This window comes from Sturnus vulgaris, chromosome 23, assembly GCF_052056855.1.
Source record: "Sturnus vulgaris isolate bStuVul1 chromosome 23, bStuVul1.hap1, whole genome shotgun sequence".
Lineage (NCBI taxonomy): Eukaryota > Metazoa > Chordata > Aves > Passeriformes > Sturnidae > Sturnus > Sturnus vulgaris.
Genome location: NC_142265.1, coordinates 7,851,562 through 7,878,728, shown reverse-complemented (window position 1 = coordinate 7,878,728; position 27,167 = coordinate 7,851,562). Strand labels below are relative to the sequence as shown.

General features: G+C 52.7%; 2 protein-coding genes across 2 annotated transcripts; both read right to left on the bottom strand.

Moving 5' to 3' along the window:
- Positions 1-1,672: 1,672 nt before the first annotated feature.
- Positions 1,673-16,338, bottom strand: ANKK1 (ankyrin repeat and kinase domain containing 1). Its single transcript, XM_014884628.2, has 9 exons — positions 14,911-16,338; positions 12,906-13,200; positions 12,387-12,538; positions 11,441-11,490; positions 11,201-11,356; positions 10,812-10,930; positions 9,533-9,578; positions 8,492-8,625; positions 1,673-6,591 (listed from the first exon to the last, which is right to left on the bottom strand). Exons 1-9 carry the CDS (start codon positions 15,471-15,473, stop codon positions 5,398-5,400), a joined length of 2,709 nt encoding a protein of 902 aa, XP_014740114.2. The 5' UTR covers positions 15,474-16,338; the 3' UTR covers positions 1,673-5,397.
- Positions 16,339-16,466: 128 nt separating this feature from the next.
- Positions 16,467-23,972, bottom strand: LOC148221374 (uncharacterized). Its single transcript, XM_088177859.1, has 5 exons — positions 19,488-23,972; positions 19,159-19,395; positions 18,515-18,671; positions 18,119-18,248; positions 16,467-17,594 (listed from the first exon to the last, which is right to left on the bottom strand). The coding sequence occupies exons 1-5, from the start codon at positions 23,825-23,827 to the stop codon at positions 17,443-17,445; spliced, it is 5,016 nt and encodes a 1,671-aa protein (XP_088033985.1). The 5' UTR covers positions 23,828-23,972; the 3' UTR covers positions 16,467-17,442.
- Positions 23,973-27,167: the final 3,195 nt, after the last annotated feature.

Sequence of the window (27,167 nt, the reverse complement as noted above, 5' to 3'; positions counted from 1 at the left end):
GGAAATGCCTACCTGGAGCTCGCTGGCAGGGATGTGTCAGGGCTCAGGCAGTGCCTGCTAACCTGTTTAGCTCTGCCTTTGTGTCTGAGCCCCCCTAGCAAAGGGAATATTCAGCTCCCTGGCAGTCCCAGGGTGTCTGGGAAGGAGCATGTCTGATGGCCTTTGTGATAAACAAGTTCTAAATCACTTCAAAGCTGAGGCCAGAATCACTGGGGAAGATTACAGAGAGTGAAATAGTAGGGACAGGAACGTGATTCAGAGATAGCAGGGGAAACCACGGTAAATTCTGCCTCCTTAATTAAAAAAAAAAAAAAACATAAAAAAGAAGAAAAAACAAAAGGAAGTGTTCCATGACTGAGATGCTCTCTTCACCCAGCCAGGCTGGCAGAGCTGGGAGCAGGCATTTAAACCCCAAACCTTGGGGGAAAGCTGTCCCCCTGTGGGTGACATCCCAGGGGTTCATCCCAGCACATCCTTGTGCTGCAGGGGAAGGCAGGAGGAGCTGCACGAGCTCGCTGACAGCTTCAACTCATCGGCAAAAAGCTGTTTTTGCAGCGAGCCTCATCCTCCAGCTGTCTAAGTCTCCAAAATCCCCAAATCCATGCTTATGTTTTAGGCACAGTTTGAAATTTTCCCCCCTCAGCCTACAAACACAGCGAGGCCAGGCCCTGGCTCAGATTTTCCAGGTGAATTCCAGGTGAATTCCCTGCAGTCCTGACTGGGAGGTAAAAAAAGGTTGGAAATATGATCTTGGAGCCTTTCCCAACATTAATGATTCTGTGGGGCCAAGGAGATGCAGCAGGAAGCCCCAAGAGCTGCTCCCAGCCTCCCAAAATGACCTCAAAAGCAGCACTTTTCCCAAGCTCACCACATTTCACACGAATTCCACCTTTTCTCTGCTTTTATCTCCTTCTCTCACGGCAGCTGTTGATTTTTCCCTGCCACTTTTTAATGTCTGAGTGGGCTCATGTCCTGTGGCATTTTCCAGCGTTCCCTGGAGCAGAACAGGACCGTGCTCAGCCAAAAGGAGCAGCACATTGGGCAGCTCAGCTCTCCTGGGAGAAATCCTGCTGGGGCTGGCAAAACAAAGACTTAAACCAAATAAAGGCAGGGCAGCCTCAGCAAAACCTTTTGGAGGACTGCAGCCTTTTCTGAGGCGAGAAAATTAATTCCCTGAATGCCTTGTAAGGATTTTTTTTTTTTTCCCCTGCTTGGAGCAGATATTAAGGGTTTGCCCAAAGAATAGCAATAAAATCTTGCTGGTGATAAGAATGCTGCTGTGGCTTGCTGAGGAGCAGGCTGGTGCTGAAGAGCAGTGAAAGTGCCATGGAATGAGGCCAGAAATGCCCCAAACCTCATTTCTGTCGAAGCTGAATTTTCTCAGTGTCTGTAATGTTTCCCTTTTATTTCTAAAGTGATGGCCTTGCAGCACAGCAGCAAACAAAGGCTGATTTTAGCCCTTATTGCAGCTAATTACTGCACCTCCTAATTGCTGACCCCATGCTCCTCTCTGTAATTGCTCCAGCTGGACTTGGAGTCTTTAATGGGATATTTTCTAACCAGCAAGGCTGGTGGGGGTTATTTATTTATTTTTATTCAGAAGAAATCCCCTCCAGCATGAGGAGTTCAGTTGTGTTCTCTGGCTTTTCTCCTGGGTGATTTGGAGGTGATCTTTGTACCTGATTTTTTTTTTTAAGGGAAGTTCAGAGCAGGGATGCTCCAGGGATGTTTTTCTGTTCCTCCCAGCACAGCTGTTGTGGGCAGCACCAATCCTTGCCACAACATGAGCTCTTTAGACTCACAGATTCCATGGTTCCATGATCCCCCCCCAAAGCCAGGCTGGGCAGCAGATTTATGGCTCTGAACCCCTGTCATTCTTGCAGGAGGGATATCAACATTTCCCTGGGCTTTGTTGGGGTACAAAAGATTTTCCCCAAGGCCCCAGAGGGTGTGAGGAGCACTGAAGTGCCAAAATGAGAGCCTGAGTGGTGAAACCTCCTCCCCAAACTGTCCCCACAGAGCTGAACTCCACCTCTCCTTGCCAAGAAGCTCAGGCTTTAAAAACAATCACTTTTGGGCTTGGCTTTTTGGGGCTTTTTTTTTTTTTTTTTTTTTTTTTTCTCCCCAAATAAGAGAACGAGGCCAGCAGCAAATTGCACAGGAGAAGGGTTCCCTGCTGTGCTCTGAGCCAGAGGAGAGGGAAGCAGCAGCTGATCAAAAGATGTTGAACTTGCTGGGGATGAGCTGCCTGCTAGGAGGAAACAGCAAGTGCTCCTTGATTCCCAGGCAGGGAAATTTTTCCCTTTTCCCATTATTCTAATGGAAGTGGAGCTCACACCTGCACTGATGATGGAGCTGGGTGGGGAGCTGCTTCTTGAGGAGATAACGTGGTTTTATTGCAAAGGAAAGGGACAAAGCCCCTCCCTGGAGGTGAGGAGGGCACAGGGAAGGGAGCAGGAGGAATTGTGCCAGGCCATGGGGAGGCTGAGCAGGAGGCAGGCACGTCTCACACTGACGTCTGCCACAGCACAGAGCCTACCACCACCTCCTTGCAAGAAAAAGAAACACAGAATTCACTATTCCTTCTTACATTAAAATCACTCCCTCCTACATTCACATCATTGCTGTCAGAAACATCTTGATTTTCCACACCTAAGGGGCTATGGAAAAAAACAAGCATTTCTGCTAAAAATAAGGGGTTTTTTTTTTCCCCCCCACAAGCTGTATTTATGCAGATCTCCTTTCCTCTAAAACGCAGCATTACTTTAATTTTAATTTAATCCCATATCTGCATAATTGCAGCACTGCCAAACAAACAAGTCACAGTCACTGGGAAGCAGGAGCAATGCAAAACGTGGATTTAACCAACTTCATTCCCAAACATTTTCCTGTGAACATTCCCTCACAGAAGAGCCTCCCTCCTCACTGAAATGTCCACGTTTTCATCACAGCAAGCATCTCCCCTTCAAACGAATTTCCCATCAGAAAATTTATATTATAGTCAGATGCAGCACTGAGAGAGCACTTAGGAAATCAAGCCCAGTGGAGCCATCCCTGGTTCTGCTGATTTATTTACTCTGAGTCTCTTTGTGTGCTGCTTGTGGAGAACACGGGGGCTTGGAAGTCACATCCATTTCCCCACGGATGTGCTGGGCAGGAATGATGGAGAGGGGATGCAGGCAGCCCAAAAGACATCCCACGATTTACTGAGCTCGGGGTGACTCCAGCAGGGATCAGGGCTGGAACAAGATCAGCTTTTAAGGGACCTTAAATTTCCCCCCTCTGGTTTTCCATCTTTAACCCAAACCATGCTGGGATTCTCTGGGGGTTTTGAGGAGCAATTGGGTTGAAAATATCCCCGTGGTTCAGGATGTCTGGAGCTGCTGCAGGACAGGGATGTTCAGGGCAAAACTCCAGAATTCCCTTCCAAAATCAGCACCTTGCTCACCCAGCCAGCTCGGGGCACCTTCAAAATAAAATTTTTGAGGCATAAAGGTCAACAGCTGGGATGTTTTTGAATGTATCCAAGCTGTTTAGGAGGTTTCTGCCCTGCTGCTGCTGCCATGCCCTGCCAGGAGCTGCCTTGGCTGTGAACTTTGGCAGCTCTTGGGTAAGAACATGAGATAATCAGCAGCAGATTTATCAGCAGGGACAAAAGACTGAAATGGAGTTGAAAAAGGGGGAAGAAAAAAAAAAAAAAAGTGGGGGGATGGAGATCTACGAATAATTTTAGAAATAAGCTGCAAGTTGCACAGTCACAAAGCGGAGGCTGGAATGCACTTTTCCAGAGTTTGTAAAGACTCATTTAATTTCTATAGAAACTGAGCAGCAAACAGGTAATTTTCTCTGCAAATTGCTTCTATCACCTCTGGAATGCTCTGCAAGAGCAATGTATTTCCCTCGTGTTCTTCTTAATCCCCTGTTATTTTCATTATAAATTTAATTAAGCTCTTGTAGAGAACATTCCATGAGATACGAGCTGAGTTTTGTTTTTCTGCTGGAGCAGGGACAGAAAGGAGCTGCTGAATTGTGTGCCAGTTGGATTTCTTTTTTTTCTGGGTAAATATTTCAAATGACACCGAGCAGGGGAGGCATTTGCTGAATCAATACAGCTGAAGCTGAGGGAAGGAGCTGCACAGGAAGGTCTGAGCATCTCAAGAATTCCTTCCAGCAAGGCCTTTCATCCTTGGACAAAATTAGGGAATATCAGGAGCAGGTAAATAGAAAAATGACAATGGTTTGGTTTTTCTTTTTGGTGGTTGCAATAAAAAAGTCCATTTTTTATACTCCCTGCAACCTAAAATGTCACCAGCACTTCATTTCATAACCTGCCCAGCTCCCCACTTCACCAATGACAAATGTTAAAAATGAATCATTTCATTACAATTTATTTTAAATGAGATCTAAAGGCTTTGCTGCCAAATCATCGTGAAAAACTGGGTTTGAATACAATACACATCAATGCTTTAGGTTAATATAAAATGAAAACAAAATTCGTAGAGGTTGGGCTTTCTAACCCCTCTTTTTAACCCGTTTAATCTCACATTTATCAGGCAACAAGAGCTCCCCTGCAGAGCTGGGGTTGTTTGTTTCTATTTCAGCTTTTTCCCAGCTCTAGGCCATGACAAGTCATCCTCCCACCAGGCAGTTTGGGGACGCTCAGGAGTCACAGCAGGGCTGTCAGAGCTGCACTCCAGCACTGCTCCCTGGCCCAGGGGCATCAAATCCACCACCGAGATGTTTTTCACAGGAGTGATCAAGCTCTGGAACATCTTCCTGAAGGAAACCAGGAGTTATTTCCCCCCAGAGACACGACTCAAAGCTTGACCTGCATGCAGCCAGATCTTGTTTGTGATTATTCTGGATTTTCTGTTCCCTGTGCTGCATCCATTTCAATGCTCTCTACCAGTGATTTTTCCCTTCCTGCCTTGTTTTATTTGATTCTTGTTACAGAAAGGAGATGTCAGGAAATCTGACACATTGCTGTGCCAGCAGCAGGTGAGAATCTCACGATTCAATTCCCACCTGTGCCAGGGCCATTTTACACCAATTTTCTCTGTAGGAAAACATGGAATAAAAGCAATAAAAGCTGTGGAATATGTGTGTGTGCTGTGCACAGCTTCAGCACTGCCTGCATGAACAGGGGGTGCACAAATCCCTGCTCAGGAAGGATTCTGCCTGAAGTATCACCAAGCCAAAACATTTTACAAGCTTGGAAAAGAACTTGTCATCAAATAACTCCATTTTCTTTTACTCTCTCCGTGCTCGTGCTTAAAAACTTCCGTTAAAAAAGGGGAAATATTTTCCCGTAATCAGCAGGTGACAGGACAAGGTGCTTTAAGCCATCACGCCTGATCCGTGGCAAAGCTCGAGCTGCAGATTCCAGAGGTGACAAATTTACAGATCTGTCCTTCCAGGGGTAAGCCTGGCAGTCTTGGCATCGTTCAGGGTCCTGCCCCCGGCTCTGCTCCCCGAGGACTCCTTGCCCTGGAGCAGGGTGATGATGTTGTCCCTCTGGTGCCTCACGGCCAGCTGCAGGGCCGTGCACCCCGTGATGTCCTCCACGTCCAGCAGGGCCCCCGCCTTCAGCAGGGTCTTGATGATGGCCATGTTACCTTTGAGCACCGCCAGGTGCAGCGGCGTCCAGCCCACCTTGTTCCTGGCGTTGACGTCGGCGCGGCTCTCCAGGAGGTTGATGACGCTCAGGAAGGAGCCCCTGAGCACGGCGAAGTGCAGGGGGGCCCAGTGGGACCTCTCGGCCGTGTTGGGGTCGGCCCCGCAGCGCAGCAGCTCGCCGACCACCGGCTCGTCCCCGTAGCGCGTGGCCAGGTGCAGGGGGGTCCAGTCCATGCTGCCCTTGGCGTCCAGCCGGGCGTGGCTGCCCTTCAGCAGCCGGATGATCTCCAGGTGGCCCTTGAAGGAGGCCAGGTGCAGGGGGGTCCAGCCTTTGTCCGTCCTCAGCTCCACGTTGGCGCCGTATTTGATGAGTTTCTCGCAGATCAGGTACTTGCCCCTGACCACGGCCAGGTGCAGGGCGCTGTAGTGGTTCTGGTCCAGGCTGTTGACGGAAATCCCGTTCTTCAGCAGGTACTGCACCACCCTGAACTTGCCCCTCTCCACAGCCACGTGCAGCGGCGTCCTGAGGTTCTTCTGCTTCCTCTCCAGCTCGGCTCCCTGGCTGGCCAGCAGCTTGACCAGGCCCACGTGCCCGAAGCAGGCAGCCACGTGCAGGGCGGTCTTCCCATCCACCTCCTGCATGTTGGAGTCGGCCTGGCGGGACAGCAGCACCCGCGCCACGTTCTCAAAGTTGTTCTGAGCCGCCAGGTGCAGCGGGGTCCATCCGTCGCGCTCCTGCGCGTTCACTCGGGCCTGGTGGTCCAGCAGCAGCCGCACGGTGCGGTCGTCGCCGTGCTGGGCCGCGAAGTGCAGCGGGGTCCAGCCGTCCTCGTCGGCCGCGTTGGCGTGGGCGCCGTGCTCCAGGAGGAGGCCGCAGATGTCGGGGAGCCGCCGCTGCACGGCCAGCAGCAGCGGGGTGCAGCCGCAGCCCCCCGCGCTGTTCACGCCCGCCCGGCGGCCCAGCAGGAAGCGCACCTTGGTTGGGGAAGGGGAGGATGTGAGAGCGAGCTCCCGCAGGTGTGTGTAACCAAAAAAACAACAAAAAAATCTGTGGAGGGAGGGTGGGGAGTGAATTCCCAAACACAGGGTTTTCTTTACAAGGTGTCCACCCAGCTGACTACAGTTGTTGATGTGTGTGTCCACCTGGTTGACCATAAGTTTTGATGTTTGACTGTTTGTTGTTAATGCTGTATGTCTTTGTAAATTGTTGACACTCCTGGTTGTCCCTTACCCTGTCCCAGTACTCGCTCCCACACTGCAAGTGCTCATAGGACACAACTCGGTAATAAAAACCCCTAAAAGCAACAAGCCAATGTAACATCCAAGACTAAAAAAAATGGTAATCCCAGGCAGGGAAAACAGTGGAGAAAATGAAATCACCAACCAGGGCATTTTCACCTTGTCACCATGACCCAACAGCACCTGGTCAACAGGACATCCCTAGACTAAGAGCCAGCCACGTTTTTCCTGAGGACTCCCATGAGGATGGAAGCCCCAGCTCTTCCAGAAGACACAGCTGATCATCATCATTATCATCATCATCATCATCATCACCACCATCATCACCACCACCACCTCCTCCTCTGCATCAACCCTCAGGAACAGCAGTGGTGTGTGTGACCCCTCGAGCTCCCCACCCAAGCTGAGCTCCAATAAAGGCATTAAAAAGGAGCTGCTCTCCTGGCCCATTTATTTCAGGAGCAGAGACCCTCTCTGGAGGAAAAGGAGACCCTCGAGAGAGCCCCATGGAACAGAATTCCTTAGATAAGAAGTTGACTAATACCAGAAATATTGGCTCCTTTGCAAACCCTGCTTTATCTTTTAAGAAAGTAATTGGTCCTTTTTTCCAACCCCTCTAGTAATTGGTCTCTATTAACCTAAAATACCTAGTAGTTGGCTAACTTCAGAATCCCTGATATTACTGGTCTGTTTCCAAGACACCCTGACCCTACAAAAGCCCCCTTTGTACCCCACTCAGTGGATTTGCTGCCCTGGGACCCCTTCATAGAAGAAATAAAGAGTCTGTGGAGCATCCTCTGTGGTGCTTCCTGATCTCTTTCTCTGCTAGCCAAGAAGGTACTCTGCAAGTGAAGAAATCACAAAAGAGCTGACAGCCTAAATTCTAGGCACTGCCTGCATCCTGGACCTTGTGGCTGAAACCTGCCTGAGACTCCAGGACAGGCTGTCCCTCACAAGACAACCTGTCTGGGCTCCCTGTGACAGTCCAGAGCCTAACCCAGGCTCTGACAGCTGCAAAAATCTTTGAATGTAGAGTTTGGGGGAAAAAAAATATAGAAATTATAAGTTTTGATGCTGAGCCAGTCTTATTGGGTAACGAGAAGGCAAAGAGCAAAGGGAAGGGGTTTTTATGGCTCTGAGTAAAACATAAATCCATCTCAAATAAAAGATGTTTTTACCAAGCAAAAAAGATTCTCACAGCCAAACAAGAAAGCCAATGTTGCAAGTAAAGATCTCAGAATTTTCCACTGCAAGAAAACTGAAAAAACAACTTCTAGCTTAAACTGCAACATACTGACTTTTTGTGATTAAAAATTACTAACATGAATATGGTAATGTTAGTAGTTATGATGGCTATAAAGAATAGTAAAGTATTAATTGGCAATAAAAGGTAATAGGTAATAAAAAGTAATAAGCAATAAAAAGTATTAATTGGTTGTCATGCTTTAAAATGCTCTGCAGTGAAAAGTAAATAATGCATTGTAACCAGAACTGAAGTGGCTTCAGACAATCCCACAGCTGTGGCTAAAACAGCTGAGCTGTCACCCACCACCCGTGAATTCTGTATCATTTAAATACAATAAACACCATTTTAAAGAGCCACCTCTTTAAGGCCCTCGTTTCAGCTCTGACACACCTTGCCCACGTTGCCCTGCAGGACCATCAGGTGCAGCAGGCTCAGGCCGTTCTCCCTGCCCAGCTCCTGGGGCTCCTCGTGGCCGCCGGGCTCCCTGCACGGAGCAGGGACAGGAACCTCCTGCTTGTCCTTCCCTAAAGTCAGCAGCACACACAGAACGGGGCAGAAAGAGTGAAAAACTCCCAGAAGGGAGGGACAGTGATGCACCGTGGTTTTTTATTAATGGTATGTTTCGTTATTCCCCCAGTTAATGGTTTTGTTTAAAATTGTATTTTTTACTTTGTCAATTTATTCTGAATTACTTGTCAATTTTGCTTCGTGCCAGCTTCTTGCTTGGAATTTTTCTTTGGAAATTCCTTAAAACTCGACATCTTGTTAGTCCCTGTGACTCAGTTTTCTTTCTTACTTTTCTTATTGGACAATGCCTTTATAAAACTTATTCTTTACCCTTCCCCTTTACAAATTTGCTAAGCATTTGTACTTTCTCCTTGAAATTTCCCCATATTTAAGTTGTTGCACCTTTGCTGTTTTTGATTTTTGTTCTCTGTTCCCCGGATTCCCCAAAGTAATAAATCCTTTTTTTTTATTTCATGCAGAAGACTGCCCCCTCTTTCTTGCTTCCTTGGAACACAATTTGACAGTCAAAAGCCATGGAGCCATGGCTTGAGTCACACCTAAGGATTTTTGTTCTTGGAGGGTGACCCACTTTAGGCATGGGATGTAATGGCAAGGTGAGAACAGCTTTGGCTGTTGTGTCAGGAGAGCTTGTGACTCTTCATGGCATGACATGAAATAAAGTCATTTGAGAGATAGGGAATGTAAAATAATGAGAGATAAGGCATGTAAAATAACACCAGACATGCCTCTCTCTCTCACAGTACCTATTTCCTGAATAGCTCATTTCCCTTAACTTAAAATGTCACCCACACGGAAAACTCTATGAGCCACATCCTTCTACAACAAAATAAACAACTTTTATAGCATCCTCTTTTATAACTTCCCCTCCTTTAATTTTCAGTTCTAAAGCCAGTCCCCACTTACCCCCACTCCTGGTGTCTCTGGGGAAGGCGAACTCCTCTTTGTCACTCTTGGTTTTCAGAAAGGAGGAAAGAAAAAGGAATAAAACAAGGTGTTCATTTACATTCTGAAATGTTTGCACAAAGTCCTTTGCTGCTGCTCTGCAGCTTTGTGCCATCATTTGAGAGTTTTTCATCCAATCCTGTTTCTGTACCCAAAACTCAGCTAAGCCAGTCCTGACACAGCAGGAATGGGGGAGCCTGAAGACGATCTCTGGATATCCCTGAGCTGTTCCTCCTCGTGTTCATTTGCTCCCAAACACACACAGATTCTGCTTCCTGGCTGCACGGCAGCATCCCAAAATTATTTCCTTTGTTGTTTAGGGACCCCCAAGCCCCCATCTCTTCAGGCCTCTGGTTTCTTGCACAACTTGCCAAAACCCTCTAAATACCAGTAATTCCAGCTCCAATCTCTCCCTGTTTTCTAGGCATAATTACTCCACTAGCTGGGATTACATTGTGACTACCCAGAAGCCTGATTATTTTTTTTCTTAGCCAGAGAAACATGGGGATTTAAAACTTATTTTATTTTAGTTGTTCAAACGGAAACATCTTCAGTTTTGTGGCATGAACAGAGTCTGTGTTTGCGTGAGTTTCTTTCAGTGACTGAAGCCACCATGACAAACCTGAAAAGGGTTTTCCTCTCAGACTATTTATCATTTAGTGCATTTGTTAATGAATCTGCAAGTGTCTTATCCCCATAAATGAATTTCAGAGGCACAACCTGTGCAGACACCTGTGAAGGTGCTGAGGTGCACCTTTGGGAGGGGAAACAGCCTCAAGATCTGCTGAGATCTTGAACCAGGGGAATTTCCTGACTGGCCCAGGGGGGTTCTGCTGCAATAATAAGCAGATGGGACTTAGTCTGTAAATGCAGAAAGGCCATTCTTTATTCACATAACTCATTTTTATACAGGTTTTACAGACCTTGTGTTGAACTGCAATTAGCTAGTAGTTTTCTTGCTGGTAATTGGTATTTTACCTTTCCATTAAATCTCTCTATTCTTGGATTGTTTACATATTTTCTTCACTGGTTCTCATGGGACAGATTCATTGTTTATGCAGATGCAAACTTATTTTTCTCTCCAAGAATAGGTTGCTGTGTTAACAAACTTTTTATTCCTCTGATTCTTTCTTATGGGAACTTCCAAGCTAGCTGAGCTAGACTAGCAGGGCCTAAACCATCTTTTACAAGACTTGGATTTTATAATATCTCTACTTGTCTGCCACAGGGTTCTCCTCACCTGCTGGCTCCTGGAGATGGGTGGTTTGTGGGACATCTTCCTGACCAGGCGCTCGTTCTCCGGGTCCTGCACCAGGCTCTGGATCAGAGCCAGCAGCACATCTGTCTCCACAGGGATATCTGCCAGGGCAGAGCAGCTCGGCTGTGCCAGGCTGTGCCAGGCTGTGCCAGGCTCCAGAGCCAGGCTGGACCCACGTGGGAAGGGAGGGAAGAGGGATGGAGGGGATGTGTGACAGCAGAAAGGGCACCGAGCTGTTAAACCGCGGAGATGTGGCTGGGAAAACTGGGCACAAAACTGGGCACAAAACTGGGCACAAAACTGGGCACAAAACTGGGCACAAGCTTTTCCCCTGCTTGTCAACCCGTGGCTAATCCACAGCCCAGTCCCACCTGCAAAGCTTGGCCTCTGTTTGGGGTCCTGGTCCCAGCACCTCTTCATCAGGTCGAGCATCTGGTGGCACTCCCCGGGCCAGTCGTCCCTGACCAGCTCCAGCCCCGGCCTCTTCCCCGCTGCCACCTTCACGATGATGGCCATCATGTTGGCCCCTGGGAAAAACCAGCACACTCGGGGTGTTTTCCCTGGGAAAAGGGCTGGAATAAACGTTCCACAGGTGCAGGGTTTGTGTTTACCTGTGTAAGGTTTCTTCTGCATGAGGACCTCCCAGATGACGATCCCGAAGCTGCGGGAGAGGGGAGGCTGTGAGCACTTGGACATTAATTGCACTTACTGCTTCTGCCTCCTTGAGAAATGGGGACATCAGGAAGGAAGGTCTTCAGGAGGGAGGGATTTCATCCCCCAGGCCAAAAGGATCAGGCCTTATGATTCTGCCTCATAGATCTTCCCTAAGAGTGGGGTCACTGCCCTGCAAAGGGTCTGTGCAGTGAATGAGGGACTTGGAGCCTTTCCTGTCAAAGTCAGGCTCTCAGGGCCTTTTTTCCACTTTATTCCCAGTGGGGTTTAGTTCCTGTGGCTGTGCAAATCCTCCTTTCCCTCTTGCCTGTTACTCTGTGCTGTAAAGGCCAAGGAGCTGAGGAATTTCCAGACAGGGACATGGAGCTCTTGCTGCAAAGCTCCTTGCCCAAAAAGACTGTCCTGATTTAGGGCAAATTTAGGGAGAAAACCTCTAAAGGGGGATATTGATATTTAACACCAACAGAACAGACAACTGGGGATACAAGCATCATAAAGTCACCCTAAGACATTGACAAAAGCCAAGCTGAAATCTCTTCTCTGCCTGTTCCTGAGCAGGCTTCTGTTGACTGAGGCAAATAAGCCAATATTGGAATTGTTCTAAAATCAATCTCGGCAGCACTGGCTGTTCTGGGCTCTGATCTCACTGGTTTTTATAGGAACAGGTTGTGCTGGCACCTGGGGCAGTGCAGCCTGCAGGATTGGGATGATGATTATCCACAGAGAATCCCCCTCCCTCCCTCCCAGTCTCCACCAGTGAGGGGCACCCCAGTGTGTTCCCCACGTTCTACGAGGCAGAAAACCAAAATTTAAACAAACTGAGGCAGTGTTCCAGCCCCCCCTTGCTGCTGTCAGAGCCCGGGGACACCCCTGGGTCACCCTCACCTGTACACATCGTACTTGATCCCGGGGGGTTTGCTGTTCTGCAGGAACATTTCGGGGGGGATGTAGCTCAGGGTGCCCCTCAGAGCTGAGCTCTCGATGTACTGCATCCTGCTGGATTGCTCCATCCACTTGGACAGCCCAAAGTCAGAGATCTGCAAGCAGAAAGAGGAAAACTGTCCCAAAATGCTCACACTGGACATCCCCCATCCTTGGGGATCAGGGATAGGAGGAGGTGTGAGCAGCTAGAACTTGATAAAAGTTATCTTTATATATATCTTTAAAAGTTCCTGTGGCCACTGGGTCCAGCTGGAGCCTTAAATTCCCAGTGCTGGCCCGGACTCCCTGTCTGATCTTGAGAACAGTGTGTAATTTGCTCACCAGCTGCTTGTTAAACACCCCACAGGTGAATCTTTCATGGAGTGCTCCTGAAGAACCTGATTTTCTGGGATTCTGGACTCGTCTGGCAGAAATAACCTCCCTCTTATTTGACAAACACCAAACCCAGCAGTAAGGCCATACCTTGACGTGCATGTTCCCATCCAGGAGGACATTCCCTGGCTTCAGGTCCAGGTGCAGCAGAGGAGGGCTCATGCTGTGCAGGAAGTTCATGGCCAAGCCCATCTCATGGATCACCCGGAATTTCAGCTGCCAGGACATCCTGTGAGTGGGGAGGATTCTCTCCAAGGAGCCCCTGGCCATGTATTCCATCACAATCCCCAGGGGGCTGTTGCACACTCCATAGATGGTGACAATGTGCTGGAATTTGATTTTCTCCATCTTGCTTGCCTCCTCCATTAGACAGTTCATGCTGGTCCTGGAAAATTGAAAATAAGAAATAAAAAATACAGTGGGAGCAAGACATTTTATCAGTTGATTCACAGGCTCAGTAACTGTAGTAACTTTCTGAGCACTGCCTACCCCAGAAAGACTCATCCCAAATTCCCCCTTGAGCTGATGATAATGCTGCCACACAGTGACCTTTTGCAGACTAAAATCTGACATGGAAGCTGTTGTGACTTCTCAAAATGAGCTGAGGTTCATTTGGGCGAAATCAGGCACCACAGGGAAAGAGAGGAAAAACTTGCACTTATTTGAGTCCTTAGCAGTGATGACAGAGAGCCTGTGCTTGTCACACGGGTGAAATGGCTTTAAACTGCCACAGGGCAGGGCAGGGTGGGACACCGGGCTGGAATCCTTCCCTGGGAGGGGCTGGGATGGAATTCCCAGAGGCTGCCCCATCCCTGGAAGTGTCCAAGGCCAGCTTGGAGCAGCCTGGGACAGTGGAAGGTGCCCCTGGCTGCAGCAGGGATGGAATGAAATGAGCTTTAAGGCTCGTCCCCACCCACACCAGCCTGTGATCCCATGGAATTCCCAGCGTTTCCCTGGCAGCAGGATGCCAGGAGCAGGCACAGCCACGCCTTGGCACCTCCTGTGCCCGCAGCTCCTGGCCCTGGGCACGGTGACTCTGCTGCCAGGGGGGACCCGGGCACGTCTGCTCCTCCCTGCCAGCTCTGGCAGACCTGTTCCTCCAAATTCTCCCAAGTTTCACCTCTCCCGACCTGCTGAACGAGTCTGGGGTGCCCAGGGCGCTCAGGGAGCAGCCAAGCACCAAAATGCCAGCAGTGCCTTTAAAATTCACAGCCTGGGAACGGAGCTGAGCTGCCAGCAATTAGGTCGGGCCATTAATTGGTTTTAAATGGTTCAGCCAAGCAAAATCTTCTGCCAGACTTCCTCTAGCAGGCTCCTCACAGTGAGATCTACCCATGGGTTGAGGAATCTCAGGTATTTTACTGCAATTGATAAGAGACAGAAGTAAAACTGATTATTTGGCTCTTTTTTTCCCACCCAAATGAGAACAGAATGCAAATGTAATATCTGCAGAGCAAACTGAGGACAGTCACTGAACTCAGTTGTTGTCAGTAACAAGAAATCACACAAGAGTGAGATTTTCATCCAGGCAATATCCTCCCAAATTGAAAGAAATAAAATTTTAAATTAAATAACTCCATCAGCTCTGCTGTTTTCCCATCAGCTCTGCCTGTATTGGCTGTGTTAGCAGCAGTGGCTGTGATTACCTGGCCCTGCTCCATCTCCAGACACAAGGAGGGCACCAGAAGAGTCTGTGCAGGTGAGAGACAGAGCAAGGAGCAGAGAGGAGCTGCAGGTGCACCATGGAGAGGAAAGAGATGTCTGGAGGCTACGGGAGCAGGGCAGCAAAGCCAGCTGTCAATCCACACCTTTAAACCTGGTGATTTTGGTGATTAATTCAGTTTGATTGATACACATCAGCCCCCACGTCCAGTGGAAGCTGCAGAAAAGCCACCAGGCTGCTTTTATCCGTGTTTAATGTGCCGAGCCCCAGGTGTGAGCCCTGCTCCACTCCCCGTGTGCACATCCCCACGCGAGTCAGGGCAAGGCAGAAATCCAATCCCCCTCTCCCTTTGGGTACCCAGCCCTCAGCAGCAGCTCCTTCCCGCCGAGTTTTATCCCCAAACCCATCCAGCTGTGCTGCCCAGGGGTTTACCTGTCCGTGCTGGAGTCCTGCAGCAGGTACGGGGAGCACTTCACCGCATAGACCGTCCTCCACCTCCTGTGCTTCACCTGGTACACGTGGCCGAAGCCCCCGCTGGCCACTCGCAGCCACTCATCCTCGAAATCCTCCTTGCTGAACACGGTCAGGCTGCCCAGCTGCCTGGCACCCATGGCACAGCTGGCACAGCTCCTGCCGCTGCCTTGGAGCTGGGGAGGCACAGGAGCTCCTCCTGCCCTGCCCTGCCCTGCCCTGCCCTGCCCGGGGAGGTGGGGATTCACCTGGAGAGAGCCCTGGCAGCATCCAAGAGGTGGATCCTGAGTGTCAGCTCCCACAGGAGCTGCATGGCTCAGCTCCAGCCTGGGAATGTGGCTCTGCTGTCTCATATCCAGCAAAACCTCCAAGAATTCCCAAGGTGGTGCAAGGAGCTGCTCCGTGCTGAGGGTGGGATTCCTCACCTGAGGGGTCGGCACAGCCTGGGGGAAAGGGAGGTGGGGAAGTGGGGCAGGGTGATGCTCCAAGGGAGCAGAATGGTGCATGAGAGACGTGGAAAACATTCCAGAAAGAACAGAGGAAAAGAACCCCAGAAGTAGCTGGAAAGAAAGGTGGAAAACACTCCAGAAAGATAAAAAACTGAGTTAAAAAACTCCTAGAAGTAACTGGAAGGACAGGTGGAAAACACTCCAGAAAGATAAAAAACTGAGTTGAAAAACCCCCCAGAAGTAGCTGGAAGGACAGGAGGAAAACACTCCAGAAATAGGAAAAACTGAATTTAAAACCCCCTCAGACGTAACTGGAAGGACAGGTGGAAAACACTCCAGAAAGATTAAAGAACAAGAAAAACCCCCAACCAACCTGAACTTGCACAGGAGTGCATGAGCCTGAGAAAAAAACCTCAGCAGAAATACCAGAAATGTGGTAAACCAGAGCAGTTCCCTCAGGGATAAAATAAAATCTGCTGTCAAATCCCTGGGAATGGGTGTTTGGAGCAGCAAAGACTGGTCAGAGCAGTTCAACCCTCACCAGGAGCAGCACACACACCTTCAGCTGAAAAGGAGTTTAAAAACTCTTGTCTGAGCCTTGTGTTTTTAATGCCTCAGCTCTCTCTGGAGGTAGCTCGGTGTCAAATACAAGGTGGTGCAGATTTCCTCAGTGCTGCCACAATACAAATAATAATTAGCACTGCTGCAGGTTAATTGTCTCACTGCCAGTAAGCCTTGGACCTGGGATTTTTAGTTCTGTAGCAGAATCTTGAAGAAATCCTTGGAGGAAGCCTGAGCCAGGTGGAAATGTGAGTTACTCGTGATACACTGACGAGGGGCTCTGGCAGGGGATTCCCTTCTTTTCAGGAAAAAAGGAAAAAGAAAAAGGGAAAAAAGCCAACCAGGCTCTGCAGCCTTTTAGGGAGAATAAAACCCGGTTAGAAAGTGATTGTTGCCAATTCCCTGGCACTCCCCAGGAGCGATGCTCTGCTCCCCTCCTGCCAACACAATTCTGGAGCTGAGGACAAGGACAAGGGGCCCCATCTTAGGCACAGACCAGACACAAAGTGCGGTGCTCAGGTTTATTACAGAGCTCGGGAGGAGGGCAGGCACTGGGGGACACTCAGCCCACGGCTGCAGCTGCTGCTTCTCTCCCTCCCCAGCCCTTCCAGGTGCATTTCTGGGCCAGGAGCGTTGCAGCTCTGAGGGCAGGAGCAGCAGGAGGTGAGGAGTCCTGCTGGTCATTCCCAGCACAGGGGAATTAATTCTCTCTCATTATCCCTCCCCAGAGATGCTTTTCCTTGCTCATCTCAGGGGGTTGCAGCTCCCGAGGTCGCTCTGTTCTTCTCCACCGGCAGCAGGTCCTGGGCAGGATGGAGCAGCCCCAGCTCCTCTGGGGCAGGGGGATGTGGGGCTGGAGCCCCACTCTGTCCACAGCACCCCCCTGGCTGTCCTCCCACAGCCACCCCGAAACCCCAGTGTGCCCCAGGAGAGCCCTGGTTGTATCCCCCATCCTCTGGAGGCCTTTCCCCAGCACATTCCAGCAGATTCCAGTCTGCCACTGGAGTTCTCTGACCTTTAGTGGGGACTTGCTGGAGAAAACAGCAACAGGACCAAAGGGAAAGGAGGAAGGGACTTGGCTCCTCAGAGATGAGAAGAGCTGTAAAGCCGAGGGGAACATCTCTGGAGCTCTTGGGTCCTGTCCACGCTCCCAATTCCATCATTTCCCACCATTTCTCCCTGCTGGCAGGCCCTAGTGCACGGTGCTGTATTTCACCTGGCTCTGCTGCCCCCCGATCTCCTCTCTGCTGCCCCGGGCTGGGCTCTCAGCTCTGCTGTCCCTGGAGCACTACGAGGATTCCTTCTCTACCCTGCAGCTTGTGGGGTCGCTGATGCAGAAGGAAAGGAAGGAAGGCGAGGCAGGCTCGGAGCAGAGGTGGCATCTCCTGCTCCCTGGCTCAGCAGAAGCTCTACAGAAGCAAAGCAAATCCAGCTGCCTCTCTGGTGGCTGCGGGAGCTGCAGGAGCAGTTCAGCCGCTCGGGATCACAGCCCCTGGAATTCTCCAAGCTGGCCACAGCGGCTGGGCTTGGCTCTCAGCCGCTGGTGCAGCCACAGCCCCATGAAGGCAGTGCCCAGCACAGCACAGCCAGCGAGGGATGCCAGCAGGATGGGCAGCAGCGTGGCAGGACCAGCACCTGGGCACAGGGAGAGAGGGAATGGAGCAGTGAGAAATGTTCTTGGCACAAACGGATAAAGCCACAAGGAGTTCAAATGGTGCCAGTGAGTTTTGAGAAGTTGCTCGTGCTTTACCAGCTCAGTGTCACTCTTTTCTAATAGCTATAAACATTTTATTAACATTAACCAGCTTCTGTATTTCACCTATGAACGAACACCCCTGACTTATAGCCACCCTCATTCTGCTCCAAAATGCTGCAATTCTTTACACACAGAACATTCTGCCTCATTTTTCTCCCCTTTCCTCCTCCTAAAGCTTCAGCTCCTTCACAGGGTGCCTGTGGCTGTGTGTCCTGGCTGGAGCTCTGTTGGATGTGACACTGATTAACCCCCATGTCTGGGATTTAGGGAGGACAAAGCAAAGGTGAGGAGTTGTTGGGATATAATCTAATCAAGGAAGTTGTTAAAAATGTGCTGGTTTTCCTGCAGCAGGAAAAGCTGAGCAAAAACCTCTGCAAGAGAAACGAAACGAGGAGAGCCCCACCTTGCACTGGTTTGTACAGAAACCTGTTGTTCATCCTCCAAACGGGCCCGAGGGACACCAGGCTGTGCAGGTTCCCGTGGCTGCTCCTGTCACTGGGCTGGGGAAGGGGCTCCACACTTTCCAAGCAGCCCTGGGAAAGACATGGAAAACACCTGGGAGCGTCCTGAACAGAAGCTCCTGCCCCAGGGCCCTGCCTCTGCTCAGACTTTTCCACCTCTGCTGTCATTCCAAACCAGCACAAACGTGAATCTTTATTCCCTAATTTCCTTTTCTCAGGGATTACTGACTATTACCATTCCACAGCATTGACTCCTCTCCCAGACTTTAACCAGGCCATGGTGTGGGACTCTGGCAGCACCCAAACCCTGCTGGGTGGGAGCAGATCCCCCTCTGTACCTGCTCACAGCCCGGCTGGCCTGGCAGGCACACCCTCAGCTCGCAGTGCAGGTAAGCCACGGAGTGGTTCAGCATCTGGAACAGCTGGATGGAGAAGCTGGCGGCTCTGGAGCTGCCCCCCTGCAGCAGCTGGATGTGTCTGCACTCCAAGGGCAGCCTGGCAGGAACAAACAGCAAACAGCTCCAAATCCCAGCTCTCCCCGACCTGCTCTGCTGGCACAGCTCTGCACAAACCACACCACAGCCCTGCATCCTCATCTGAGACACAGGAAAATCCCAAAACATCAGCACTGCCAGCTGCACCTGCCCTGCTCACAGCAGCAGAGCTGTTTTGGGAGATTGGTTTTGCTGCAGCGTGCCAATCAACCCCTGACCTGCCAGGAACACACATTTCACACCTCAGCAGGTTTACAAACCCCGGGTAATGAATCCTCCCGTTCCCCTGGCCTCGGGCAGGCAGGTGAGATACTGAGATGGGAGTGTGGAGAACCCTGGCTGGGATGTGCTGGGACGTTCTGGGGTGTGCTGGGATGTTCCTCCCCAGCAGGAACAGAGTGCTGCACACCTGTGACAGCACCCAGGGGGGAGCAGGGTGGTTTATCTCCATAAATCCCCAAGGAAAGGAAAATTTTCCCCATTCCCACCTGTGGAAGAGGCAGCACTGGGCCCCCGCAGCCCCGGGGCTGGCAGAGGGGGTCACGCAGCACGAGTGGATCTGCAGCAGGGCCTGGCTGCTGTTGCTCTGCAGGGCCACCAGAGCCAAGAAGGTGTCCTGGGAAGGCTCTGGCCCGGGGATCCCGGGGGTTGTGTCCCCGGCACGGCTCAGGCTCAGCCGCACCGAGTGGTTCCCGGAGCCGCAGGAGTCGCGCACGACGGCGAGGCTGGGGGAAAAAAATGGGGAAAAAAGGGAATAAAATAGAACGCAGCCAGGCTGCAACGGCACCACCCAAAGCAGGGAGCCAGGGGTACTTGCCCGTCCAGCACGGGGACATCCGAGCGCAGCCCGCTCCTCTGCTGGGAGCCGCTCCGCAGGGCTCCGGGCTCCAGTGTCACCACTGTCCCCAGCGCTGTCCCCAAGGCTTCAGCTGCTCCGTCTGTCACCTCCCGGGTCCTGCCATCCTCCTCTGCCTCCTCCGTGCTCGGCAGCAGCCCCTGGGCTGGGGCAGTGCCCGCAGCATCCAGCCAGGAGATGCTCCCGGGGGTGATCCCGGGGGTGTTCCCGGGGCTCTCCGGGGCCAGGGGCACCGGGCTGAGGTCCCTGCCTGGGAACAGCTCAGGGCCATCGAGTGCGGGCTCATTAGTGCCAGGATTAACGAGCTCATTAGCGGCGCCAGGAGCTGCTGTGGGTGTGGGGGGCCGGGCAGCAGGGCCAGGGCTGGAGTGACCAGGGTCCAGTTCCATGGCATCCTCCTCCAGAGGGGGAAACACCTCCAGAAGGTGAGATATGTTCTCCAGAGGGTGGGATACATTCTCCAAACGATGGGATACATTCTCCAGAGGGTGGAACACCTCGTCCAGAGGGTGAGATACCTTCTCCAGAGAGTGGGATATGTTCTCCAGGGTGTGGGACACATCCAGAAGGTGGGATAGGTTCTTAAGAGGATTGAACATCTCCTCCAGAGGGTGGAACACCTCATCCAAAGGGTGGGATACGTTCTCCAAATGGTGGGACATCTTCTCCAAAGGGTGGGATACATCCAGAAGGTGGGATACGTTCTCCAGAGGGTGGAACATCTCATCCAAAGGGTGGGATAGGTTCTCCAAAGGGTGGAACACTTCATCCAGAGGGGAAGATATCTCCTCCAGAGTGGGGGACACCTCATCCAGAGGGTGGGATACATTCTCAAAAGGGTAGGATATCTTCTCCAGAGAGTGGGATACGTTCTCCAAATGGTGGGATACTTTCTCCAGAGGGTGGGATATGTTCTCTACAGGGTGAGATACTTTCTCCAAATGGTGGGACATCTTCTCCAAAGGGTGGGATACCTCATCCAGATGATGGGATACGTTTTCCAGAGGCTGGGATATGTTCTTCAGAGAGTGGGACACCTCATCCAGGGGGTGGGACATGTTCTCCACAGGGTGGGACACCTTCTCCAGCAGGAGCCTGGGTGACGCTGGCTGTGCAGCAGACACGGGTGCCTGAGTGAGCAGCTGCCTGCTGGGGGCTGCATCTCCTCCTGCTGCCCCCTCCCCATCCCCCAGCGCTGCAGGGAGTGTCCCTGAAGGCTCCAGCACCACATTTGGGTCAGGCTGCAGGGCTGGGGCTGGCAGGTGGAGCAGCTCTTCACCTTGGGGTGGAGCAGTGACACCGTCACCCCTGGCTGCAGGGACAGGAGTGCCCGCTGCTGCAGCCTGGGCACTGCCCTGGGTGGGTTTGGCATGTCCCAGGGCAGTGCCAGAGTTCGTGGACACAGCTGGCTGGGCTGGAGTGAAGCCCAGCTCAGCCCCCAGGGCTGCTGGGGGGTTCTGTGGTGTCCTGGAGCTGAACATCGCCCATGGAGACGTGCTGCTCCCCAGGGATTTACCAGCTCCTGTTTGTCCTGCCCTGGTGCTGGTTGTGGTTGGCCTCGTGCTTTGTCCCGTGCTGGCCTGGGACAGGAGTTCAGCAGGAGCTGGGGCAGGTGCAGGAGAGCTGGCAGAGATTCCTGCACGGGTCAGCACAGCCACGACCTCCCCAGAAATTGTCGTTTTCCTTTGGACGTGTGTGGCAGACGGAGCCTGCTGTGGCGCTGCTGTTGGTCTCTGTGTGGTTCTGAAGCGCTGAGGCACAGCGGGGCTGAGCTCCAGCTCCAGATGTTGGGTGAGACGAGGATTTCCAGCTGTGCTGGGCGTTTGAGCTGCTGTGGCAGGCACAGGGAGCCCAGACTGGGCTGGGCTGTGCTCATTCCTGGCTGGAAGCACGGCTGAGGATGGGCTGGGGACAGCTGGAGCTGGCAGCAGCTGGGTGCCTGGCAGCCTTGGAGGGCTGGGCTGCAGGGGCTGGGTGCTGGGCAGTGCCCTGGGCAGGGGTCTGGAAGGCAAACAGCCCGTGCAGGGGGCATGGGCTGGGCTGGGGGTGGCCACTGAGCCCACCTGCCCTGGGGTCCCTGTGCTGCTGCCAGGCTCTGGGGAGCCACGGGGCAGGAAAGGAGTTCCAGGTGAGGATTGTGGCCTTTCAGGGGTGAAATACAATTTGGGGGAAGGTTGGAGGCTCTGAGTGATCACCAGCTCTGGTGGCACAGGGGAGGTGCCAGGCTCTGCTGGCAGGGAAAGCAAAGCAGTGCCCGTGGCCTGCTGGGGATGGGGAGCAGGAATCTGCATCTCCTCGGGCAGCCTGGGCACGGTGGGCACTGTGGGGCTCACCCTGGGGTCCAGCTCATGGCCTGGGGCTGAGGTGACAGCTGGGGACAAGCCCCTGAGGGCTGTAGGAACAGGAGTAGCTGGCACTGGCTCCGAAATTCCTTTTGCTCTCTCTGCTTGGTGCTTGGGCACAGTGGACAGAGCAGTTCCAGGTCCCACAGACCTCCCCGTGGGATAAGAGGGACTGGTTTTCACTGGGACATCCTGGCTGCTGCCCGGTGTCCCCACACTCGTGGCCAGCTGGGCCACCCTGTGGTGGCCCTGAGGAGAGGGCTGTGCCCTGTCACTGGGCAGCAGGACAAACACTGGCCTGACCAGGACCACGCTGGAAGGGCTCAGGGGGAAGCTTGCAAGGTCCAGCGCTGAAGAATTGGGTGCTGCCAGGATTTGCTGGATGGAAAGCAGCCCCCCAATACTGGAATTTGGGAATTCTCTGGGGAGGGGGGAATCCTGCATGGGCTGCAGGCAGATCATGCCATCAGTGCTCTTCAGCACAAAGGACAGGTGTGGGGACGAGGGCAGCAGGGTCAGGGGGACACCTATGGCTGTGCTCAGGTTCCTGGCAGCTGCATCCAGGGACATCCTGAACTGGTGCACCAGAGCCTGGGCCAGGGGGGCTGGGAGCTCGCTGGGCACCCCTGGGGCAGGATGGGCTGTGCTGGAGCTGGGGAGGCTTCCCTGGGCAGGGGATGGGAGCAGGAGAGGAGCAGGAGCTCCCAAATTGGTGGGGCTGGGGGGGACAAGGCTGGGGAGGGGAACTGCCTGGTCCCTGTGTGCTCCAGAGGGGCTGGGGACAGGGCTGGCTGCTGGGGACAGGGCTGGGGAACCAGGCTTGGGTTTGGGGACAGGGCTGGCTGCTGGGGACAGTGAGAGAGAATAAATTTTGGGGACGGGGCTGGCTGTTAGGGACAGGGGAGGTGAATCAGTTTTGGGGACAGGGCTGGCGGCTGGGGACAGTGAGACAGAATAAATTTTGGGGACAGGGCTGGCTGCTGGGGACAATGCTGGAGATCCAGGTTTGCTCCTTCTCCCTGTGCTCACCTGTAGCATCCCAGCCAGGGCTCCTCGAGGCACAGGAGGGGCAGAAGTTCCTTGGAGCTGGGACCCAGAGCCAGGAGATGAGGATGAGGATGAGGAGGTCGGGGTGTGGAGGCCCATGGGCTGCACCCCAGCAGGAGCAGGAGCAGAGGCAGCAGGAGGCTGAAGCCGTGCTGGGAGAGAATCCCAGGGCTGGAGATCACCGTTCCCAAAGGTGGGCATTGCTGCAGGGAGGGCAGGTGCTGCTTCTCTGTGCTCTTTAGGAGCTGGGGAAGGTTTTAATGTGGAAATCCACGGCTGGATTGATGAGGATGAGCTGAGAGCAGGCTGTGGGCTCTCAGGGGAGAGAGATTTCCCAGGTGTCACTGTCACTGTCCAGGGAGCAGAATGTCCTTGCAGAGCCATTTCCTGGGAGCTCCTGTTGGTGTCTGGGGGAGAGTGTTTGGTGCAGTTGAGAGCCCTGTGCAGAGAGAGGGGCTGCTGCCCATCACTTGTGCCAGCCTGGAATGGAGATGGAAGGAATTCTTCAGGGGCTGGAGCTTCCATCAAGAATGAAGAATTTCCACTGCCTGGTGGGAGGGTGTGAGGGTCTTGCAGCCGGGCTGGGTGTCCAGAGCTGTTTGGTACAGCTGAGGTTGAATTTCTGCCTTTGCTGTCCGTGGTTTCCTGCTGCAGAGATGGAAGAGGGGAAAACTGAACGGGTCTGGCCTGTGTGGCTCTGGAATAGACTGAGCCAAGGTGCCCCGGAGCTGGCCGTGGTGGGATTGCAGAGGTTGTAACTCCTGGGTCCAAGCTGTGAGGGCTCCTCAGGTGGGCAGGTGTCCGCCCTGCCGCGGGGTCAGGCTGGGCTGCAGGGTTCCTTTTCCCGGTGGGAATCATTCCTGCTCTTCCCACAGAAATCCCAGCTCTGGGGGGAAATGCAGATGCTGCCATTTCTCTCCTTGGTGGAGGAAATCCGAGCGTTGGAGTCAGGAGAGAAGTTTTAGGGCTTGGCACCTCCCTGTGCTCGATGGCAGGAGGGGAAGACAGAGCTGTGAGCTGGGCAGGCTCCTGCTGTGTCCCTGCTCTGGGGAAGGGCTGGGGCAGCCCAGGGCTGAGAGCAGCCCCAGGAGCACCCTGTGGTTCTCTTTGCAGAGCCCGTGGTCCCCGTGTGGAGCTGCTCCAGAGCTGCCCAGGGGATGTGTGTCCATGCTGGGCTTTCCAGGCTGCTGCGTGCCCTGAGGCCCCGGGCAGCAGAGCTGATCTGTCTGAGGAGGCAGAGGCTGTTCCAGTGCTGGGATCAGCTCCTGGGCTCTGGGAATGGGAGGTGTCCTGGCCCCAGCCCCCCTGGGTGACGGGCACAGGGCTCAGGGCCAGCGTCCCACTGCCAGCACGGCCACTCCTGGAGGCACCTGGGAATGAGAACAGCCCTGGGATCAGCTGGGACCAGCCCTAAACTGCTCCAGCAGCACCTCAGGACAGCCCTAAACTGCTCCAGCAGCACCTCAGGACAGCTGAGCTGAGCAGGCACTGCCTGCCCCAGAGCCACACGGGAGCCCTGGCACTGCCAGTGCCATTCTCACTCCCTTTCCCATTCCCAATCCCAGTCCCATCCCCATCCCCATATTCCCATATTCCCACCCCCAGTCCCACTCCCATACTCCCATATTCCCATCCCCAACCCCATATTCCCATATTCCCATCCCCAGTCCCACATTCCCACCTTCCCATCCCCACTCCCATTCCCATCCCCTGCTGCTGACACTCGTGAGGACCCAAGGCCAGAGAGGATCCCCTGATCTCCACTGAAGATGCAGAGAGGGAACCCCTCAGGCTGGCCAGGGCCAGGCTGGGAGCTCTTCCACAGCAAAGATTAAAATAAAGCTGAGTGACAGAAATAAACCTCCCTCCCCTGTGCCCCAGTGCCAGCAGGAGGCTCCTGATCCCGACAGGGTGTCCAGGCAGGTTTGTTTTGACACAGAGCACAGAGAACACAGCAACTCCTCAAGCCCCCAGCAGCCACTTTGGCACTGCAAAAGGCAGACCCTTGCTTTAAAGGGTTATGCTTTTCTCCACACATTTCACTTTCTCTGTCTTCACAACAGAAGGTTGATGTTCCAAATTATACTTTCCACAAGCCACAGATTAAAATGGATTTTCCTCCCCCCAAAAAATTTTAGGCGTTTTTCCTCAGGCACCTGCCAGGAAAGAGAGGAATCTAAAAGCTTAAATGTTACACATTTAAATTGTGGTTTTCGACAAAGGCAAACCAGAGGTTTAGCAGCTGCACAAAACAAAGAAAATTACTGATTAAGTTGAAAATTCTCTGCCATTTCCCAAGTTTATCTTTCCTGAAGAGAATAACCTGCCTGAGGACACAGCACTGCTTCCACCAGCCCAGTTAATAATTTATGTGCCCTCCCAGGGATGCTCACAGGCACCCAGCGAGTGGAAAGCCAAGGCTGGAGCCCTGCTGGGAGTGACAGCAGCACACGCCCAGCACTGGCTTCACGCTGTCAGAAATATTCAGCTGTTCCCAAAGGAGAGGCAGCACAACGTGTGCCTGGAAAAGGGGATTCTGACCAAGCCTTCAGCAGCACCAGCTCCATCCTCAGGGCTGCTTGGAATGCCTCAGGAAAAGGGATTTTAAATTTGTTTTCTCCTAAAGAGAGAATATTTTCTAATATAAATATTTTCTTTGGGGACTGGGCAGCACAGCCCTGTCCTGATGAGGGGCCACTCACAATCCCCCAGATGAAACCATTCCACCCAAACCCTGGGCTGCACAACCAGGCAGAAGCTGCTCCTTCATCCCAGAGCTGCCCACACCCGAGGCTGATGGAACAACACCGAGAACAGAGCAGAGGAGGCAGAAAAGCAGATTTTTGGGACCAGAACACTCCAGACAAATCCAGACTCACCAGACAAATCCAACAGTCCAGCTGCCAGCAGGACAAAGATCCAGGGGAATTTTTCCTGCATCTCCTGAGCCATCCCAATGAAGAACATCCCACCTGGAGGCAGCTCCCTGAGGAGCCACTGCTGCCTCCAGCAATGGGATCGGGTGACTTTATAAGAGCTTAGGCCAGACACCAACCAATAACCTGTCCCAGGAAAAAAAACCCTGCACCAATTGGAATCAATGGGGTTTGAACAAAAGGACAAGAGTTGTGGTCAGGTGGATTTTACATCCAAAAGGTGGAAAATGTGACTGTGAACATGAGAGGGTGCTCGTGCAGCCCTGGGGAAGAGTCCAAAGCGTCCCTGGAGGGGCTTGGATGCACCCAGAGGAGGGAACAGAGCTGGGAGTGCCTCCTGCCAGGATCAGGGCTCAGGGCTGAGCTCCTGGCTCCCTGCAGCTTCCCCAGGGGCACACGGAGGTGTCAGGACAGGGCAGGGGAGGTGCTGAGCTCACACTGGGTATTAGGAGGCATTTTTCAGCCCTGGAGAGGTTTCCTGCAGAGGGGATGTTGTCCAATGCCCTGAACACACCCGGACTGCTGCTCAGCCCTGGAGTGCTCAGGCAGCTGGACTGGGTGCTGCTCTAGGACCTTTTTAACTGAAGTACTCTAAAATTTCGACTTTTTTACCAGTTTGTGCCAATAAAAACATCCACAGGGATCAGCCAGGGAGGAATGGAAACCACAGTGAAACAAACACAGAACCCAAACCTTCCAAAAAGCTCAGGAAGAGCTCAGAGGCTTCTGGGGCACGATCACAGCTACACCATTTTTTTTTTTTTAATAGCCATAAAGTCCCCAAATAACTGCAAATATTCCCCTGCAGGCACCCAGCAGGGATCTCTCAGTGGCAGGCACACAAACACCGAGCCAAAGCTGCAGGGGAGAACAGCCCAGGCTGTGTGAGGGCAGGGAACACCTGAGCAAGAGGCAGATAAAGCCCCGAGTGACAGCTGGGGACAGCAGGGACAGCCAGGGCTGGCTCCTGGGGACAACAATCACCCATTCTGCAGGCTGAGAAGGGAACTGAGCACTGAGGGGCTGTCAGGGGCCAGTGCCAGCCCAGCCCTGCCCTCACCTCCCTGCAGAACCAAGGTCAGGGCACTGCAGCTTTTCCCCCCCTCCCCGGGAAGGGAAATTCCTGGTGCTTGCAGAGCACCTGAACCCTCCAGGTGGGATTGGTCACCTGGCTGTAACCCCCACATCCCCCAGGTGGGTAAAGTGAGATGATCCACTGCATCCTTTCCATCCCAAAAGCTAAAGAAGCTCCAGGGGGAAGCTGGTTCAGCTGATCTTTGGAAAAAATTGGCAGCCCCTGCTCGGAGGGGACAAAG